General features: G+C 49.6%; 1 protein-coding gene across 1 annotated transcript; it reads right to left on the bottom strand.

The window, feature by feature from the left end:
* Positions 1 to 8,922: 8,922 nt before the first annotated feature.
* Positions 8,923 to 12,739, bottom strand: LOC141164746 (E3 ubiquitin/ISG15 ligase TRIM25-like). The gene has a single exon (XM_073650258.1). It carries the CDS (start codon positions 12,699 to 12,701, stop codon positions 10,632 to 10,634), a length of 2,070 nt encoding a protein of 689 aa, XP_073506359.1. The 5' UTR covers positions 12,702 to 12,739; the 3' UTR covers positions 8,923 to 10,631.
* Positions 12,740 to 21,167: the final 8,428 nt, after the last annotated feature.

Here is a 21,167-nt window from a genome sequence, read left to right as displayed (position 1 = left end):
GAGGAAGGGACTAGTCAGAGCTGGAGTGTGAATATGAAGATCGAAGCCAGAGTCAGTGATGGAGAGTGAAGATGAAGACCGGAGCAAGTGGAATGGCCTAATCAGTGTTGCAGAGTGATGATGATGAGGACTGGAGCTGGAGGAAGGGCGTAGTCAGTGCTGGAGAGTGCGGATGAAGACCTGAGCCAGAAGAAGGGCCTAGTCAGGGCTGGAAAGTGAAGATGAAGAACGGAGCCAGAGGAAGGGCCTAGTCAGTGCTGGAGAGTGAAAGTGAAGACTGTAGCCAGAAGAAGGACATAGAGCTGGAAAGTGAAGATGAAGACGAGAGCCAGAGGAAAGGCCTACTCAGAGCTGGAGAGTGAAGATGAAGACCAGAACCAGAGGAAGGGCACAGTCAGAGCTGGAGAGTGAAGATGAAGATCGGAGCTAGAGGAAAGGTCTAGTCAGTGCTGGAGAGTGAAGATGAAGATGAGAGCCAGAGGAAGGGTCTACTCAGAGCTGGAGAGTGAAGATGAAGACCAAAACCAGAGGAAGGTCACAGTTAGAGCTGGAGCGTGAAGATGAAGACCTGAGCAAAAGGAAGGGCACGGTCAGAGCTGGAGAGGGTATATGAAGACCGGAATCAGACAAAGGGCCTAGTCAGTGCTGGAGAGTGAAGATGAAGATCGGAACAGAGGGAGGGCCTAGTCAGTGCTGGAGAGTGAAGATTAAGACCAAAGCAAGAGGAAGGGCCTAGTCAGTGCTGGAGAATGAAGATGAAGACCGAAGCCAGAGTCAGTGCTGGAGAGTGAAGATGAAGACTGGAGCCAGAGGAAGGGCCTAGTCAGTGCTGGAGAGTAAAGATGAAGACCGAAGCCACAGGAAAGGCCTACTCAGAGCGGGAGAGAGAAGTTGAAGACTGGAGTCAGAGGAAGGGCCTAGTCAGTGCTGGAGAGTGAGGATGAAGACCGTAGCCAGAAGAGGGGCCTAGTCAGTGCTGGATAGTGAAGATGAAGACCGGTGCCAGAAGAAGGGCTTAGTCAGGGCTGGAGAGTAAAGATGAAGACCGGAGCAAGAGGAAGGGCCTAGTCAGTGCTGGAGAGTGAAGGTGAAGACTGTAGCCACAAGAAGGGCCTAGTCAGAGCTGGAAAGTGAACATGAAGACCAGAGCCAGAGGAAGGGCCTACTCAGAGCTGGAGAGTAAAGATGAAGACCGGAGCAAGAGGAAGGGCCTACTCAGAGCTGGAGAGTAAAGATGAAGACCGGAGCAAGAGGAAGGGCCTAGTCAGTGCTGCAGAGTGTAACATACATGGTGGCGTTCTTGCATAGTGCTCCATCCCCCACTGTGCAAGATCGCAAACTTGATCATCAGTCCAGTCTGCTAGCCTTGCTTCCCTCCATGCTGTCTGCTTGCCTCTGTTCTGGCTGCTTAAGGGCGGCGCCCGATTACTTCCTGCTTATTGAAGCTGTTGCGGGCACACCCCTTATGCGTCCTCAGCCTATTGCTGTCCGTCACTGGATATTTAAATCAGCTCCACTCTGGAGCTGATGCCTGAGCATCTCGTTCCTTCAGAGGGCTTCTTGCCTCTGTTGTGCCAGGTCCTGTCTGAATTATCTCCTAGCCTGTTGTCTGTCCGCCTTCCTGGAGGCTGTATTTCCAGGCCAGTCTGAACACGCTCCTAGCCTGTTCGTTCCGCCTTCTAGGGGCTGCATACCTAGATCTGTTATCTGTGTTTTCTTGCCTGTCTGTCCACCTTCCTGGAGGCTGTATTTCCAGGCCAGTCTGAACACGCTCCTAGCCTGTTCGTCCCGCCTTCTAGGGGCCGCATACCTAGACCCGCTCCTGTATCTCGCTGCAGTGTCAGTTCTTGTCTGAACACTCTCCTAGCCTGTTACCTGTTTTTCTCTATGTCCGTACCTTCCTTTTTCCTGCAGAGTCTGAACCTGTACCTATCTCCTACTTGTTGTCACTGTACTTCTGTTTGTGAGTTTAGAGTCCACTCGCTACTTCATTGCTAGTACCTTGTGTGTATCTGGTTCTGCTTGTCCCTTTTCCCTTCCTCCGTATCTTCCTGTATTTTCCAGTCTGTTCCTTGTGAACAGAGCCCTGTCCTCTCTGCCTTGTCCACCGCACTTGCGGTTTCTCTCGGCTCTGACTTGCCCACCGCTCCTGCGGTTTCTCTCTGCTCTGACTTGCCCACCGCTCTGGCGGTTCCTTCCTGCTCTGCCTTGCTCACTGCTCCGGCGGTTCCTTCCTGCTCTGCCTTGTCCACCGCACCTGCGGTTTAGTTCTACTCTGCTTTGCTCACCGCTCCGGCGGTTTCCGCTCTGCTCTGCCTTGCTCACCGCTCTGTCGGTTCCTTCCTGCTCTGCCTTGCTCACCGCTCCGGCGGTTCCTCTCTGCTCTGCCTTGTCCACCGCACCTGCGGTTTAGTTCTGCTCTGCCTTTGCTCACCGCTCCAGACGGTCTCGCTCTCCTCTGCCTTTGCTCACCGCTCCAGGCGGTCTCGCTCTGCTCTGCCTTTGCTCACCGCTCCAGGCGGTCTCGCTCTGCTCTGCCTTTGCTCACCGCTCCAGGCGGTCTCGCTCTGCTCTGCCTTTGCTTACCGCTCCAGGCGGCCTCGCTCTGCTCTGCCTTTGCTTACCGCTCCAGGCGGCCTCGCTCTGCTCTGCCTTTGCTCACCGCTCCAGGCGGTCTCGCCCTGCTCTGCTCTTGTTCACCGCTCCAGGCGGTCTCGCCCTGCTCTGCTCTTGCTCACCGCTCCAGGCGGTCTCGCCCTGCTCTGCTCTTGCTCACCTCTCCAGGCGGTCTCACCCTGCTTTGCTCTTGCTCACCGCTCCGGCGGTCTCGCCCTGCTTTGCTCTTGCTCACCGCTCCGGCGGTCTCGCCCTGCTCTTGCTCACCGCTCCAGGCGGTCTCACCCTGCTTTGCTCTTGCTCAACGCTCCGGTGGTCTCGCCCTGCTCTGCTCTTGCTCACCGCTCCAGGCGGCCTCGTTCTGCTCTGCTTGTCTACCGCATCTGTGGTTCTGTTCCTGAGTCCCAGTCTGTATTGGACCTTATCCCGTCTGTGCTCCAACCTGCTAGTGCCTCCCTGTCTGCACTCCAGCCGTGCTTGCCAGTACCCCCTGCCTGCATACCAGTCGTGCTTACCAGTGCTCGCCTGCCTGCATACCAGTCGTGCCTGCCTATACCCACCAGTCAGTGTGCCAGCCGAACCTGCCTGTTCCTGTATTCCCCGGTGTGGGTCAACAGCCGTGTCCGGGGTCTGACCTGGAGTAGCACCTGGTCCCTCTGCTCGGTTCCTCCCTGGTGCACAGGCATCGTTAGCCGTCGTGCGACCTTGGTCGGATCGGGCAGATACTTAGTTACGCCCCTCCAGGCACTCTCCGGTTCATGGTCCAGTGGGATCACTAAACACGCACACGCCAGTCAGTCCGGGCGTGTGCATAACAGTAACAGTATGCTCAGGCCATGGTTCCCGTTGAGCCCCATGGCCTTTCGCTCTCAGAGACCTTTTTGAATCTGGGTCCCGCAAATACGTGCATCAAGGAAAAAATTTTTTTTCCTCTAGCCAAGGTCCAGGTGAATTACGCACCCGTCCAGATGGAGCTTTCTGCACCCGTTCCCCCGGATCCGCCACAGTACTATGGGGATCCAAAACAAAGCCATGCGTTTGTATGGCAATGCATGTTGCAGTTCCAGTTCTATGCTCCCGATTTTCCTACCGATCGGATTAAAGTGGGATTTATGATGTCCTACCTAGCGGGTGATGCCTTGAAATGGATCACCCCCCTATGGGAAGCACAGGATCCCATCATCCTTGACCTGCAGGCCTTCCTGGTGGCCTTTCTAATAGTCTTCGATGACCCTAATCCTGGGGCCTCTGCCGAAGGTTCCCTTCCCAGTGTCCCGGAGCAGCCCCGATGGGTGATGTGTGTGGGTAGCTCACCAGTTCTCCTGCCTGAAGAGACTGCTGCCCACCCAGAAACCAGACTGCAGATGGTCCCAAAGCAGGGACTCTCCATCTTTAATGAATCTGGCGATACGTCCATCGAGGCGGAGGATACTCCCAAGTCTCTGCACCCCTCTGACCTGGCGGAGGACCTCCAGTTGCCTCCTGAATCCTCCGGGATACCACCTGATGGCAAATGGAGAGAGACTTTCCTACACCCGGTACCCGATACTTTGCCCGCTCCGTCCAGTGAGCTTGACAAAGGGTACTTCAAAGCAGTGGTTACCCCCGAGTCCCTGCACCCCTCCAACCTGGCGGAGGACCCCCTGTTGTCTCCTGAATCCTCCGGGGTACCACCTGATGGCAAATGGAGAGAGACTTTCCTACACCAGGTACTCTATACTTCTCCCGCTCCATCCAGTGAGCTTGACAAAGGGTACTTCAAAGCAGTGGTTACCCCCGAGTCTCTGCACCCCTCCAACCTGGCGGAGGACCCCCTGTTGTCTCCTGAATCCTCCGGGGTACCACCGGATGGCAAATGGAGAGAGACTTTCCTACACCCGGTACCCGATACTTCGCCCGCTCCGTCCAGTGAGCTTGACAACGGGTACCTCAAAGCAGTGGTTACCCCCGAGTCTCTGCACCCCTCCAACCAGGCGGAGGACCTCCAGTTGTCTCTTGAACCCTCCGGGATGCTACCTGATAGCAAATGGACAAAGACTTTCTTACACCCTGTACCTGGTGTTTCGCCCACTTCATCCAGAGAGCTGGACCAAGTGCTGTCCGAAGCAATGGTTACCCCTGAGTCTCTGCACCCCTCCAACCAGCCGGAGGACCTCCAGTTTTCTCCTGAATTCACGGGGGTGCTACCTGATAATAAATGGAGAGAGACTTTTCTGTGTGCTGTTCCCGGTACTTCACCCATTTCATCTGTTGCTAAAGATGGCTTGATGGGAGGAAGCATCCTAGTTACCAAGATAATGAGACCAGGTTTGTTTCCTCTGGTGGACAGAAGAGGTAGTCCTCTTGAAGAGAAGGATTGGCCTCCAAATTCTCTGCGGAACACCCTTGCAGGCTTGAAGAGGGGACGTAAAGGGGGGGTACTGTAACATACCTGGTGGTGTTCTTGCATAGTGCTCCATCCCCCACTGTGCAAGATCGCAAACTTGATCATCAGTCCAGTCTGCTAGCCTGGCTTCCCTCCATGCTGTCTGCTTGCCTCTGTTCTGGCTGCTTAAGGGCGGCGCCCGATTACTTCCTGCTTCTTGTAGCTGTTGCGGGCACACCCCTTATGCGTCCTCAGCCTACTGCTGTCCGTCACTGGATATTCAAACCAGCTCCACTCTGGAGCTGATGCCTGAGCATCTCGTTCCTTCAGAGGGCTTCTTGCCTCTGTTGTGCCAGGTCCTGTCTGAATTATCTCCTAGCTTGTTGTCTGTCCGCCTTCCTGAAGGCTGTATTTCCAGGCCAGTCTGAACACGCTCCTAGCCTGTTCGTCCCACCTTCTAGGGGCCGCATACCTTGACCCGCTCCTGTATCTCGCTGCAGTGTCAGTTCTTGTCTGAACACTCTCCTAGCCTGTTACCTGTTTTTCTCTATGTACGTACCTTCCCTTTTCCTGCAGAGTCTGAACCTGCACCTAACTCCTACTCGTTGTCACTGTACTTCCGTTTGTGAGTTTAGAGTCCACTCGCTACTTCATTGCTAGTACCTTGTGTGTATCTGGTTCTGCTTGTTCCTTTTCCCTTCCTCCGTATCTTCCTGTATTTTCCAGTCTGTTCCTTGTGAACAGAGCCCTGTCCTCTCTGCCTTGTCCACCGCACTTGCGGTTTCTCTCGGCTCTGACTTGCCCACCGCTCCTGCGGTTTCTCTCTGCTCTGACTTGCCCACCGCTCCGGCGGTTTCTCTCTGCTCTGACTTGCCCACCGCTCTGGCAGTTCCTTCCTGCTCTGCCTTGCTCACCGCTCCGGCAGGTTCCTCTCTGCTCTTCCTTGTCCACCGCACCTGCTGCTTAGTTCTGCTCTGCTTTGCTCACCGCTCCTGCGGTTTCCGCTCTGCTCTGCCTTGCTCACTGCTCTAGCGGTTCCTTCCTGCTCTGCCTTGCTCACCGCTCCGGCGGTTCCTCTCTGCTCTGCCTTGTCCACCGCACCTGCGGTTTAGTTCTGCTCTGCCTTTGTTCACCGCTCCAGGTGGCCTCGCTCTGCTCTGCCTTTGTTCACCGCTCCAGGCGGTCTCGCTCTGCCTTTGCTCACCGCTCCAGGCGGTCTCGCTCTGCTCACCGCTCCAGGCGGACTCGCTCTGCTCTAACTTTGCTTACCGCTCCGGGCGGCCTTGCTCTGCTCTGCCTTTGCTTACCGCTCCAGGCGGCCTCGCTCTGCTCTGCCTTTGCTCACCACTCCAGGCGGTCTCGCCCTGCTCTGCTCTTGCTCACCGCTCCAGGCGGTCTTGCCCTGCTCTGCTCTTGCTCACCACTCCAGGCAGTCTCGCCCTGCTCTGCTCTTGCTCACCGCTCCAGGCGGTCTCACCCTGCTTTGCTCTTGCTCACCGCTCCGGCGTTCTCGCTCTGCTCTCCTCTTGCTCACCGCTCCAGGCGGTCTCACCCTGCTTTGCTCTTGCTCACTGCTCCGGCGGTCTCGCCCTGCTCTGCTCTTGCTCACCGCTCCGGTGGCCTCACTCTGCTCTGCTTGTCTACCGCATCTGCGGTTCTGTTCCTGAGTCCCAGTCTGTATTGGACCTTATCCCGTCTGTGCTCCAACCTGCTAGTGCCTCCCTGTCTGCACTCCAGCCGTGCTTGCCAGTACCCCCTGCCTGCATACCAGTCGTGCTTACCAGTGCCCGCCTGCCTGCATACCTGTCGTGCCTGCCTATACCCACCAGTCAGTGTGCCAGCCGAACCTGCCTGTTCCTGTATTCCCCGGTGTGGGTCAACAGCCGTGTCCGGGGTCTGACCTGGAGTAGCACCTGGTCCCTCTGCTTTGTTCCTCCCTGGTGCACAGGCGTCGTTAGCCATCGTGCGACCTTGGTCGGATCGGGCAGATACTTAGTTACGCCCCTCCAGGCACTCTCCGGTTCATGGTCCAGTGGGATCACTAAACACGCACACACCAGTCAGTCCGGGCGTGTGCATAACAGTAACACAGAGTGAAGATGAAGACTGGAGCCAGAAGAAGGGCCTAGTCAGAGCTGGAGAGTGAAGATGAAGATCGAAGCCAGAGTCAGTGCTGGAGTGTGAAGATGAAGACCAAAGCCAGAGCAAGGGCCTAGTCAGTGCTGGAGAGTGAAGATGAAGACCGAAGCCAATGTCAGTGCTGGAGAGTGAAGATGAAGACTGGAGCCAGACGAGGGGCCTAGTCAGTGCCAGAGAGTGAAAATAAAGACTGGAGCCAGAAGAAGGGCTTAGTCAGTTCTGCAGAGTGAAGATGAAGATTGGAGCCAGAGGAAGGGCCTATTCCGTGCTGGAGAGTGAAGATGAAGACCGGTGCCAGAAGAGTGGCCTAGTCAGTGCTGGAGAGTGAAGATGAAGACCGGAGCCAGAAGAAGGGCCTAGTCGGGGCTGGAGAGTGAAGATGAAGACTGGAGCCAGAGGAAGGGCCTAGTTAGTTCTGCAGAATGAAGGTGAAGACTGGAGCCAGAAGAAGGGCCTAGTCGGGGCTGGAGAGTGAAGATGAAGACTGGAGCCAGAGGAAGGGCCTAGTTAGTTCTGCAGAATGAAGGTGAAGACTTGAGCCATAGGAAGGGTCTAGTCAGTGCTGGAGAGTGAAGATGAAGACTGGAGCAAGAGGAAGGGCCTAGTCAGTGCTGGAGAGTGAGGATGAAGACCGTAGCCAGAAGAGGGGCCTAGTCAGTGCTGGATAGTGAAGATGAAGACCGGTGCCAGAAGAAGGGCTTAGTCAGGGTTGGAGAGTGAAGATGAAGAACGGAGCTAGAGGAAGGGCCTAGTCAGTGCTGGAGAGTGAAGGTGAAGACTATAGCCAGAAGAAGGACATACTCAGAGCTGGAATGTGAACATGAAGACCAGAGCCAGAGGAAGGGCCTACTCAGAGCTGGAGAGTAAAGATGAAGACCGGAGCAAGAGGAAGGGCCTACTCAGAGCTGGAGAGTAAAGATGAAGACCGGAGCAAGAGGAAGGGCCTAGTCTGTGCTGCAGAGTGAAGATGAAGACTGGAGCCAGAAGAAGGGCCTAGTCAGAGCTGGAGAGTGAAGATGAAGATCGAAGCCAGAGTCAGTGCTGGAGTGTGAAGATGAAGACCAAAGCCAGAGCAAGGGCCTAGTCAGTGCTGGAGAGTGAAGATGAAGACCGAAGACAGTGTCAGTGCTGGAGAGTGAAGATGAAGACTGGAGCCAGAAGAGGGGCCTAGTCAGTGCCAGAGAGTGAAAATAAAGACTGGAGCCAGAAGAAGGGCTTAGTCAGGTCTGGAGAGTGAATATGAAGACTGGAGCCAGAGACAGGGCCTAGTTAGTTCTGCAGAGTGAAGATGAAGATTGGAGCCAGAGGAAGGGCCTAGTCCGTGCTGGAGAGTGAAGATGAAGACTGGTGCCAGAAGAGTGGCCTAGTCAGTGCTGGAGAGTGAAGATGAAGACTGGAGCCAGAGGAAGGGCCTAGTCAGTGCTGGAGAGTGAAGATGAAGACCGGAGCCAGAAGAGGGGCCTATTCAGTGCTAGAGAGTGAAGATGAAGACCGGAGCCAGAAGAGGGGCCTATTCAGTGCTGGAGAGTGAAGATGAAGACCGGAACCAGAAGAGGGGCCTAGTCAGTGCTGGAGAGTGAAGATGAAGACCGGAACCAGAAGAGGGGCCTAGTCAGTGCTAGAGAGTTAAGATGAAGACCGGAGCCAGAAGAAGGGCCTAGTCAGGGCTGGAGAGTGAAGATGAAGACCGTAGCCCAAGGAAGGGCAGGATGAGGCAAGTATAATTTTTTTAAACTATTCTGAGCCCTAAAAACAATCAAACAAATAAAATCCTAAAAAAATAGGCTCCTGGTGAATCTGAATTGTTGTGATAATTTTATTATCCTCAAATTAATTCACTAATCTGCAATCCAATCTATTTTTAATACAATTTTACTGTGACCAGAAGTTTCTGAGAAAGATCAACTGAATGAACTGAAGTAAGGTTGTCATGTTTTATGACGATTTTACAAAAGTGATGTCTGGCAAAAAACAGCACATATAAACAGGAAGAGCGATAACCAGTTCTTCATGACGCTCATTAAATCATAAAACATTTGTGTGAATCAGAATTTCTGAGAAATTTAAAAAAAAATTCAGTTTGCTCATCTTGAAAGGAATTTGTCACTATGCTCTTGCTAACCCATCTGAGAGACATATGAAATAGGGACAGAAACCATGATTTCAACGATTTGTCACTTCCTGGGTTGCTTGCTGCAATTTTGATAAAATCACAGTTTTCTCTGCTGCAGACCTAGCAGTTCTCTGAATGCTGAACTCTGTATAACCCCGCCCATACCCCTGATTGGCAGCTTTCTTCATACACTGTGCATAGGTAGAAAGTTGGCAATCAGCGGTAGATGGCGAGATTATATAGAGCTCATAAATATGGAGGACTACATGGAAGCAGTAGAAACTAGTCCTCTAGTGATAATCTCCTGCAGATAAGACTGTGATTTTTTTTTATATACGGCAAGCCACCCAGAAAGTGACACATAGCTGGAATCAGGGTCACTGCCCCTACATTATAGAGCTCTCAAATTAATTGGCAAATACCTGGTGACAACTTCCCTTTAATACAATTTTACTTTTGCCCATAGACTTTATACTGTACATCCGGACAGTCCACACTTATTCTACAATGTAAATGCAGTCTAAGCAGCTTTCACAATATTGTACAGCTGTGGGGTAGGTAAGGTGCTGTAAGACACAGCCAGACTTCCCACAGAGAAGATAAACATGGTTTATTACCATGTTTACCTTCTCCATCTCTGTATACATAGCTCTGAACAACTAGTACTGTATATACCGATCAGCAAGTACTGACTGTGCTTCCTCCTCCAGACCCTATGGTCATGTGATCACTGGGTGTAAGGAGGGAACAGGAGCTGCTGGGTCCCAGGAAACCCAGTCAGCTCTGCTATGCAGCCAGGAGGCAGATATTTTCTTGTAAGTGAAGCCAATATAAGAGAAATCATCTAAAAAAGGAATGTATTAATATGTTAAGATGCCCCCCCAAAAGTTTTTTTAAGACCTTCAGAGGGACACAGCGTATAAAATAATTAAAAAAAATAACAGCAAAAATAAGAAAAAAAGTAGGAATAAAAAGTTAAAAAAAGAAGCACTGCCAGTCTAATTCACTTTGTCTAGCCCCGTGCCATCAAAAAAAATTTCAATATATAAAAATATTTTCTACAGAAAGGGGAATGCAATTTACAATGGTTTTAGCGACCCTTTGTAGTGGTAAAAAAAATAAAAAAATCACAATGTGAGAAATATACTGTACACATATCTTCTATTTTTCTTTATATTTTTCCCTGATATCAGTAAAAAAAAAGAAAAAGCAATACAAAAAGGACATAAAAAATAAGCCCCATATATTGTGCAAAAAAAGATCAATTGAATATCTGAACAAGAAAAAATTATAGATGTTAAAAGTGATTTACAATACTAGACATAACCACTGGCTGAATGCTCCACCAGTCATAGACTCTGCTCCCTGTAATGTCACTACGCTCTGGGTAGATTTCTTCTATGATGATGGATTCTCACAGTTTTTTTCCCCTGATATCTTTATAGAACTATTACATACATATAACACAGCATGAAGGGGCTCGGTGAAGGTGGCAGTGAAGGTATGTAAGTGTCTGATGGGGTCACACAGCTCATAAAAGGACAGTTGCCTAGCCTCATAATCCAGACATATCCTGACTCTATAACTGGAGATCTTGTGAGGTAACTGGATCACTTTACTGTTATGTCTCACTGAACAATGATTAAACCACCGCCCTTTATATAAACCCCAAGACTTGTTATTATATCCAATGAGTGACTGATCCCCCCTCCTGTCTATACTCGGATAACACATCCCCAAGATCCACCATCCTGATCCACTGATCTCCACATCCCAGTAATGTCGTCCTGAGGTAAATATCCTGCCGCTCATCACCTGATCATGCTGGCATCTCTTCTTTGTTTGTGGACGATTCGGTATATTCCATGTCCAGGTCGCAGTTTTCAGGTCGTCTGATATAAGGAGATTATTACAAGCTGTGTTTACATCCAGTAATATGTCTGCAGGACCCTCCCCGTAGAAGGTCACATTTAGAGCTCTTATTATATCGGATAATGTGTGTAATGTGTGTGCGATCAGCTTCGCACCCCGATCACCTCCATCATGTCCCCCTGTGTCCTCATCACCTCCATCATGTCCTCCTGTGTCCTCATCACCTCCATCAAGTCCCCCTGTGTCCTCATCACCTCCATCATGTCCTCCTGTGTCCTCATCACCTCTATCATGTCCTCCTGTGTCCTCATCACCTCCATCATGTCCTCCTGTGTCCTCATCACCTCCATCAAGTCCCCCTGTGTCCTCATCACCTCCATCATGTCCTCCTGTGTCCTCATCACCTCTATCATGTCCTCCTGTGTCCTCATCACCTCCATCATGTCCCCCTGTGTCCTCATCACCTCCATCATGTCCTCCTGTGTCCTCATCACCTCCATCATGTCCCCCTGTGTCCTCATCACCTCCATCATGTCCTCCTGTGTCCTCATCACCTCTATCATGTCCTCCTGTGTCCTCATCACCTCCATCATGTCCTCCTGTGTCCTCATCACCTCCATCATGTCCCCCTGTGTCCTCATCACCTCCATCATGTCCTCCTGTGGTCTCATCACCTTCCTCCTCCTCAGGATCACACAAGTCACCGGTGTCTGGTTCCTGTAAGACAGTCAGTGGATCCGTCATGTTACACAGCTTCTCAATGTGTCTCATCTTCCAGGACAGCTCGTCCTTCTTTATTTCAAGCTTCTGGATCCCATCAGACAGTGACTTCTGCTCTGCCTGTCTGGAGATCTCACTCAGGATACTCTTCTCCAGTTCGTCCACCCGTCTCCTGATGTCTATAAACAGGGCAGTGACTCTCTCGGCTTCTCCAGCTGCTTGTTCTTGAGCTTTACTCCTGCGCTCCTCCAGACTCTGGACTGTTTTTTCAGTCTTTTCTCTCTTTGTGACCAGTTTCTGGAGAACATTTTTCAGTTTCTTCTTTTTCTTCTCCGAGGCCTCAACCAGCATCTCCACCCGATGTCCTCGATGTTCTCCAACTGAACTGCAGGAAGCACAGACACAAGCAGCGTCCTCAGTGCAGTAATATTCCAGGATCTTCCGGTGGATGGAACATTTTCTGGTTTTCAGAGAAGTGCTGGGATCAGTGAGGACGTGATCTCCAGCTGTTTTGATGTGAACTTTTAGGTGTTTATCACACAGAGAAGCCTCACAGTGTAGACAGGATCTAACAGCAGATACAGAATAATCCACACAGTAAGTGCAGCAGATCCCGGTGATCTTCTGATGTGACTGAGTAGACAGGAAATTCTCTACTACGTTACACAGAGTTGTATTCCTCTGTAGTGGAGGCCACTTCTGAAATGTTGCTCTGCATTCAGGACAGGTATAAACTCCATACCCGCCCTCTGTATCCTGCACTCCATTAATACAGACCCAGCAGAAGTTGTGTCCACATCTCAGGGTTACGGGATCTGTATAAATGTTCATACAGATGGAGCAGATCAGCTCGTCTCTGAGATGAGCAGACGCCATGGCTTCTGGATTTGTAAGAAAAGTAATTGAAGGTGTGTTATCGGACATGTTCTGGCACGTTACATTGCACAACATACAAATGAAAACTTTTATTTTCAATGATATAAAAAGAAGAAAACTGCTCATTGTGTAGATCAATAAACCATGTGATTCGGTGTGTAATAGAAAGGCTGCTCACCTGGTAAGGTTGTGCAAGGAAGGCACAACACAGGAAGGAGTATAAGCAGATCCACAATAGTTGACTGCAGCTCCAGCCACTGATTCCAGGACATGTGAGTGCTGGGAATGGAAGGAAACCTCAAAGTAAAGAAAAATTGCGACAATGTGTGGGCGCTCCTTGTGGATTTCCTACATTTTGTTGAAACTAACGCGTTTCGGAGTTGATCCAACTCCTTCATCGGGTACATTTAAACAGGATGTCACCTCTGACCTTCATAGGGGTCATTGGTGACGTTACAATTCAGAGTTACATATGAAAAGGATTAACTAAAACAATGAAAAAACTGTGAACATTAAAAGCAATCGCCTTTAAAAATAAATGTCTTTAAAATACAATCTATCCGTTATTAACCAAATCCTCACAGTATTGCATTAAATGTTAGAAATAAAAACTAGGATATGTATTCTTCATTGAGCAGTCCCTCCTCCTGATGGGCCACATCCTATTCTATAAGAGATTCATAGATGATCTTTTCTTCACTTGGACAGGGATGCTAATTGAAGCACAAACGTATGCAGTATGTCAAGAGACAGGCTGCCCAGGCCGAAAGAGACGCTGCAGACCATCAGTCCAAGAGTTCCAGCTCGAGATGCCTTATACTTTTCTTTTGCGGCTTGAAAAACCTGCAGGCGACACCATTTACCTCAGCCAGACCTAGATGGGCACAATGACACAATTGGACAGAACGTATGTGGCACCCTGCTATTACAGGTACCACAGAACCCCAAAGGGTGCATGGACGGACTTCTCCACAAGAGGCCCTCATTACATAACAGACACCTCCACCCTTCCACCTCATACCACCAGAGGGAGTCTGTTAGGGATATATATACAGGAGGGTGGAGTTAGGTAGGTAGAGTGTGCTGGCACTTGAGATCAGTGAAGAGGCAGCACCTGTTGTGCTGCTGTGCTGAGGGCAAGCCAGGGCCCAAAGCACGTGCTGAAGCCTGAGGGCCTAGAGCGTGCCCGGAGGCAAGGAGAGGAGAGAGGAGTTAAGGGGGCAGAGGAGCATCTTAGGCTCACCCCAGAACACAAACCGGACACCGGGTCCGCGCCTACAGGATTCTCTACGCCCAGTAGGAACAACCTGTATACCAGGAGGATTCAAGACCCCTGGTCAACCTGAAGCTATAAACATTTACGGAACTAGGAACCACGAAGGCCCCAGCGTCCAGGGATAGTGGTAACCAGAGAAAAGTTCTACTACCAAGCAGACAGGTGAGAAAGTGAAACAGAAGCTAGGCCTAGTTCCAGGCTGGTCAGGAGCTTTAGAGAGAGGAAGAAACGGATCAGGAGGCCTACTACCCACTCACTGGGGAGAGTCCAGAAGTGCACCCTTCCTACTAAGTACGCTGGACCATACCTGCCGTTTACACCAGTAAAGGTACTGAAGCGAATCCCCTGTGTGCGTGTCCGTCATTCCCCCTGACCCAACCAGGCCACCTCTCACCTGCATCCCTTCCAGCAACCCTGCCCCGGGGGCCCACTCCGCCTGTGGGGAGCAGAAGCATCTCAGCTGCCATCCCATCACCCCCGGAGGTCTGCAGCAGCGCTGGTACCCATTACCAGGAGCCACAGGTGGTGTCACGAGACAAAACTGTTATTCATCCCTTCAAGTAACAAACCCCTTTTAAAGAGTGACCCCAGGGTAAGGGCCCGGGAGCCAACTGCCGTGACATCCCACAGAAGGTCAAGGCCCGGGTACCGAGTCTCCCCCATATCCCCCTGGGCGAGTCACGTATAACCTCACCTCAGGAGTGTATCAGAAAAAATGTCAGAGTCCACAGCGGGGATCAATTAAAGAATCGTGAGCAACTTGAAGATCACTCTCCGCCAATATACCCGAAGACTTTCAGTTACCAGCTTTGAGGAACTAGAGGATCTCATGGTCAAGGATCACTTTCTTCACATCTGTCCAGTAGATATACAAAATGTTTTATGCAAACGAAAACATAAAACTGCTGATCAAGCTGCAAAGATTGTGGACTCTTATGTTGCCAACAGGATGCCAGAAGCTAGGAAGCCATTGAGATTAAGCTGAAAGTGAAGTAAGCCAGTTGAGACCCTCTTCTTCCAGATAATCACCGGGGCCTACTACATCTACTTCTCCTGGGTCCCAATGACTCTTTAGTTTATAAAAGCCGATGTTTTATGTGTAACATGGTGGGACATGTTAGTGTCTTTTCTCCTAACAGGAAAAAAAAGTTCCAATAGACCGCAAAGCCTTCTGGGTCCTGAACTTCTGCCCTATTTGTGGCTGGACCTGAAGTGAGGAATAATGATAACTCTCAATTTGTCACCATGTGCAATACAGTTATGTTTGAGCTCAGAGACACAAAAGTAGAAGTAACTCTTGTGCGTCCAGAGATGGTGACCTTTAGGGATATACTTCCAGAAAAAGATATGTCTGTAGCAGGAGTTGGAGGGAGTCAGCCCCACCGTATGTATGGTCTGTGTGCATCTGGAGTGAGTAGCAGAAAAAGGACTGAGGGACGTGGGAGTATCATAGACTATCCTTACCAAAGTGTCGCTGGGCACTGTCCTGGGTAGTATGGTGTCCTAAAATGTTCCTTCATTGCAAGTGGTTGTCATAAATACAATTTAAGCAAGTGACCTACCTGAGGTTTTGTGTGAAATGTACTAATTAGGATGGAGAATAACTGATTTGATGTCCTAATGTATAATGCACTGGGCCTGCATGGAATAGATGTTGAGGAATGTACTTATGTTGTAGAAGTGACTTGCTGTTAGGAGGTTAAGATTCCACCCCAGGTACTGGCGGATATATCCCAGACAAAACTACCAGAAAATGAAAGCTCTAATATTACTCGGGAGTCTCCTCAAAAGCCTCCAATTAGAACCCACAAGGGAGAGTGGAGAAGCTGAGGTGTCTTGTAGACCACCTCCCGCTGGCTCTGACAAGGAAAGAGTGTACTGGGACCAGGGAAAGTTGTATAAGGAAACTCTCCCCACCAACACACAAAGGTTATAGGACTTTGAGAAGCTTCTGGTTGATCCTTATCCATTCTGGAATGATTTAGAATTGCTCATGAATTTTCTCTTGACTTAGCCAATTATTGTCGATCTCCACAATTTGTGAAAGAGTTGGAAAGATTGGGGATATCTATAAAACCCCATTGATTCCACTTCCAGTGATGAATGAGCCTTTCTTGCAAGCAGCTATTAGTATCACTGGGCCACTTGCAATGCTTATCAGGTTATTCTTACAGTTATTGACTATGCTGCTTGATCTGCAAAAGCTGTTGTCACGGGCGTGTCAGGTGTGACAGACAGTCGTCCTGGATCCAGCTGTAGAATATCCTTGCGATTGGCTCTGCAGGCACCTTCTTGATCTTTCCATCTCTGTAGTGATATCCTGCTCTCTCTAAGACCCAGCAGTATCCTCCATCTTCTGCTGCTAATTGACACACCCTTGCTGGATGTTTTAATACCTTCAGTCTCTCCAGAGAGTCGCCAGTGATGGTTCTATGTTTCTCTGTCCAGGCTTAGAGTACTAGTAGTCGGGTAGTTTCTTCTTTTGTGCCCTTGGAGGACAGTTGTCGTCATCTCTCTGGTGTCTGCTCAAGCTGCTAAGTGTATCCCCTTCGTTTGTCTACCTTGTTGTCTTTAGTTGTAGTGGGACCTGACTAGTGCTCACGCTGTCCTCTCCCTACCTAGGGCCTAGCTCTAGGGACATTTAGGGATTAGGGTCCTGCTCGGCGATAGGTGCGGGACCTATATAGGGATGATAGGTAGGCAGGGTGATATTAGATCTGCCTAAGGGTCTCCAGTCCCCCTTTCCCTAGTTGCTGGGCTTCCTTCCCCCTCTTCCTGTCGTTGTACACTTGTTCCTTCCCTTACCTTGCGTGACAGCTGTGGACCTGTTTCCAAACGAGCCGATAAGGTTGTAGATGCTCTAATGATTATATTTTCTCGTTTGGGTTTTCCAGGGAGATTTTGACTGAACAGTGGAGCCAACTCATGTCTAATCAAAGCAAAGCAACTGCACAAAATTACATGTGCAACATCTCCCGCGCATATTTTTACCATCTTAGATACACAAAACATAACATGCATCAGCATCGGTTAGGAATGACATTTTTAGTAAATTTGTAAATTAGTAAATTTGTCTGTGAATCTGCTCTGCGTCCACTAGGTGGCAGCAGGTGTACTGACCTTCTGAGGATCACTCATAGCCACAACTGCAAAAATAGAGTTTGAGTTTCTAAAATTTTCTATTCAGCTGAAAGAAAAATTACTTTGGAATATTGATAAAATCTTCATCTGAGCTTTGTACAATGGCGCCTGTGGTGTATCAGGAATGAAGATCCTGACATTATAATTACAATCTCAGTGAATCTGCTCTGCATCCACTAGGTGGCAGCAGAAACACAATAATAATGTAGATAAGTGACCACAGTCCAGACATTAAATACTGGCGGCACAGGAAGGCCTATAAGCCAAGGGCGATCTACCTGTGCCCACACTGCAACCTGGAGGCGGTTCAGGATGCTACACTGCACCAAATACTCAGCAGTGAGGGACAATCATTTCAGGAGACTCTCCGATCTCTTCTCAGACTTCAACTCCATTGAGGAGGAAGAGAAACTATATCTTATTGGGTGAAGACGAAAGCGCGGTGGACATAGCAGCACAATATGAGAGCGCGTGCCATAGGCCACGTTCACACATTCAATATTTGGACAGTATTTTACATCAGTATTTGTAGGCAAAACCAGGAGAGGAACAATCAGGAAAAATATAATAGAAACTCGTCACCACTTCTGTATTTCTCACCCAATCCTGATTTTTTCTTACAAATACTGATGTGAAATACTGACCAAATACTGAACGTGTGAACGTGGCCATAGACGGATATGCTATGGATTTCTATGCCTTTGTCTCTCATTCCCAGAATCCTCAGCCCTCAGTTCCTCGTTTCCCCACTTTTTTTTGGCAATGTTAATGTATATTTGGCAATAAAGTTTCTTTTAATTTGAATTTGATATAAAACCTTTTAATGGCCGACACAAACCGAAGACATGAAGATAAACAGCAATATAGGACTCTCCATCAGACGCAGCAACAGATCTAACAACACATAGATACAAAAGAGCAGCGATGTAATATAATAGGAGGACGGTGATCTGTTTCTCTGAGACCAAAATGGCCGCTGCAGAATCATGAGGAAGACTGTGGAAAGACTAAACCGCACCTCTCCTGTGTGTTCTCTGTCCCCAGATGGGCACAGAATAGTCGTCACTTGTGCCGAGCCTTCCCACACCAATAGAGAGGCCGGGAAGGCACGAGTCAGACTTTCCACCATTCTCCCCACGTCTCTGCAGCGGCCATTTTGGTCATTGAGAAGCCGAGCCCCGGTCTCATCTCTCTAGCTGACATCATACAGACTTACACATTGATAAATTCTTACACTGGTTGTTATTAGAAAATAAAAATCTATTACAGCGCCCTCTTTAGGTGTCTGGTCTCACGTGAAAGCTGCTGAGGTCTAATACCAGACATTGAAGGTTCGGACACTTTCTCTTGTTCGTGCCGTTTTCCTCACAGACAGTACAGCAAGTCTGTCTATAAAATGGCTGCCGGTGCAGAGTCATGTGACCAGATCAGGCCATCTGCCTCCTCCAATAGTAAAACACCTCACATGGGAAAGCTGCTTTTCTATTGGACGAGACTGGTGGCCTGATCTGGACTGATTGTGTGAAGTGTATATCTTGACGTCACTTGTGGCCTAGTCAGAGCTAGAGAGTAAAGATGAAGACAGGAACCAGAGGAAGGGCCTAGTCAGAGCTGGAGAGTGAAGATGAAGACAGGAACCAGAGGAAGGGCCTAGTCAAAGCTGGAGAGTGAAGATGAAGACTGGAGCCAGAGGAAGAGCCTAGTCAAAGCTGGGGAGTGAAGATGAAGACAGGAACCAGAGGAAGGGCCTAGTCAGAGCTGGAGAGTGAAGATGAAGACTGGAGCCAGAGGAAGGGCCTAGTCAGAGCTGGAGAGTGAAGATGGAGACAGGAACCAGAGGAAGGGCCTAGTCAGAGCTGGAGAGTGAAGATGAAGACTGGAGCCAGAGGAAGGGCCTAGTCAAAGCTGGAGAGTGAAGATGAAGACTGGAGCCAGAGGAAGAGCCTAGTCAAAGCTGGGGAGTGAAGATGAAGACAGGAACCAGAGGAAGGGCCTAGTCAGAGCTGGAGAGTGAAGATGAAGACTGGAGCCAGAGGAAGGGCCTAGTCAGAGCTGGAGAGTGAAGATGGAGACAGGAACCAGAGGAAGGGCCTAGTCAGAGCTGGAGAGTGAAGATGAAGACTGGAACCAGAGGAAGGGCCTAGTCAGAGCTGGAGAGTGAAGATGAAGACAGGAACCAGAGGAAGGGCCTAGTCAAAGCTGGAGAGTGAAGATGAAGACTGGAGCCAGAGGAAGGGCCTAGTCAGAGCTGGAGAGTGAAGATGAAGACTGGAGCCAGAGGAATGGCCTAGTCAAAGCTGGAGAGTGAAGATGAAGACTGGAACCAGAGGAAGGGCCTAGTCAGAGCTGGAGAGTGAAGATGAAGACAGGAACCAGAGGAATGGCCTAGTCAAAGCTGGAGAGTGAAGATGAAGACTGGAGGCAGAGGAAGGGCCTAGTCAGAGCTAGAGAGTGAAGATGAAGACCAGAGCCAGCAGAGGACCAAAGGGAAGTTGTGGCGCCAGAGCAGGTAAGGGACAATGTAAGTTTACTGTTTTTTTTTTTTTTTTTTACTTTTTAACTGTTCTGAGCCCTAAAAACAAATCAAACAAATAAAATCCTAAAAAAAAATATTTTGCTGTGAATCCAAATTTGCTAATCTGCAATCCAATCTATTTTTAATACAATTTTACTGTAACCATTCTTTGACCAGAAGTTTCTGAGGAAGATTACCCGACTGATTACCCGAACATATCATGTTTTATGATGATTTTACAAAAATTATGGCCAAAATCAACACATATAAATATGAAGAGCGATAACCAGATCCTTCATTAGGCTCATTAAATCATAAAACATTTGTGTTTCGTGCAAATCTAAATTAATGAGAAATTTAAAAAAAAATTCAATTTGCTCATCTTCAGGTCCGGGAGCATTTGGGAAACAGCAACCATAGTATGGTAAGTTTAAATGTAATATTTAATAAAACATTTCCAAAAGGAAATGCAAAAACCTAGAACTTTAGGAAAGCTGATTTCAGCAAATTAAGGGAAGAGCTTAATCGTGTAGACTGAGACCATGCCATGGTAACTGGGGATACCGAACGTAAATGGGGCAGGTTTAAGAAAATACTACTAGAATCCTGTAGAAAATTTATACCCTCTGGTAATAAAATATCCAGGAATAAAAACAAACCATCTATATATATAATCGTCTTATCCCGTCTGTCTGTCTGTCTGTCTGTCTTTCTGTCCAGGAAATCCCGCGTCGCTCATTGGTCCGGCAGCGGCCAATCAGCGCCGCGGGATTTCTGAAAAAAGATGGCGGCCGTTAGCGGCTCATCTGCGGGACGGAGCTCAGCAGCGATGCAGCCGGGAGATGAGCTCATCTCCCAGCCGGTACCAGCAGAAGGACCTCGACCGCCGGACCCATCTGCGGGACAGAGATGCAGCCGGGAGATGAGCTGCGCGAGGCGCTCATCTCCCGGCCGGTAGCAGCGGAAGGACCGCCGGCGCCGCTGACCTCCATGCGGAAGGGAGGACCGGGGAGCGGCGCTGCGGGTCGGGATACTTCTGCTGCGAGCGCCCGCTCATGTCCCGGGTTCTCACAGCGGAAGTACCCGCACAGGCAGCGCCGCTCCACGGTCCTCACCAAGACGATTCGATGATTGGTCGCGCTCTTCGGACCCGACCAATCACTGACCTTGCCGCAAAAGTTAAACACTACTGTGCTGATTGGTCGCAGACGCTGCCCGCGACCAATCACCGATTTGGGCGCCAAATTTAAATATCGGCCGCAACCAATCACCGATCTTGGCTCCACATTTAAACACCGCTGTGCTGATTGGTCGCCGACGCTGGGCGCGACCAATCACCGATTTTGGCAAGATCGGTGATTGGTCGCGGCCGATATTTAAATTTGGCGCCCAAATCGGTGATTGGTCGCGGGCAGCGTCCGCGACCAATCAGCACAGTAGTGTTTAACTTTGCGGCAAGATCAGTGATTGGTCGCGGGCCAAGACCGCGACCAATCACCGATTTGTGCGGCACATTTAAATAGCGGCCGCGACC

Source organism: Phyllobates terribilis, unplaced genomic scaffold, assembly GCF_046119375.1.
Source record: "Phyllobates terribilis strain yellow unplaced genomic scaffold, ASM4611937v1 Scaffold_10__3_contigs__length_209671492, whole genome shotgun sequence".
NCBI lineage: Eukaryota > Metazoa > Chordata > Amphibia > Anura > Dendrobatidae > Phyllobates > Phyllobates terribilis.
This window is presented reverse-complemented; position numbering and strand designations above follow the sequence as displayed.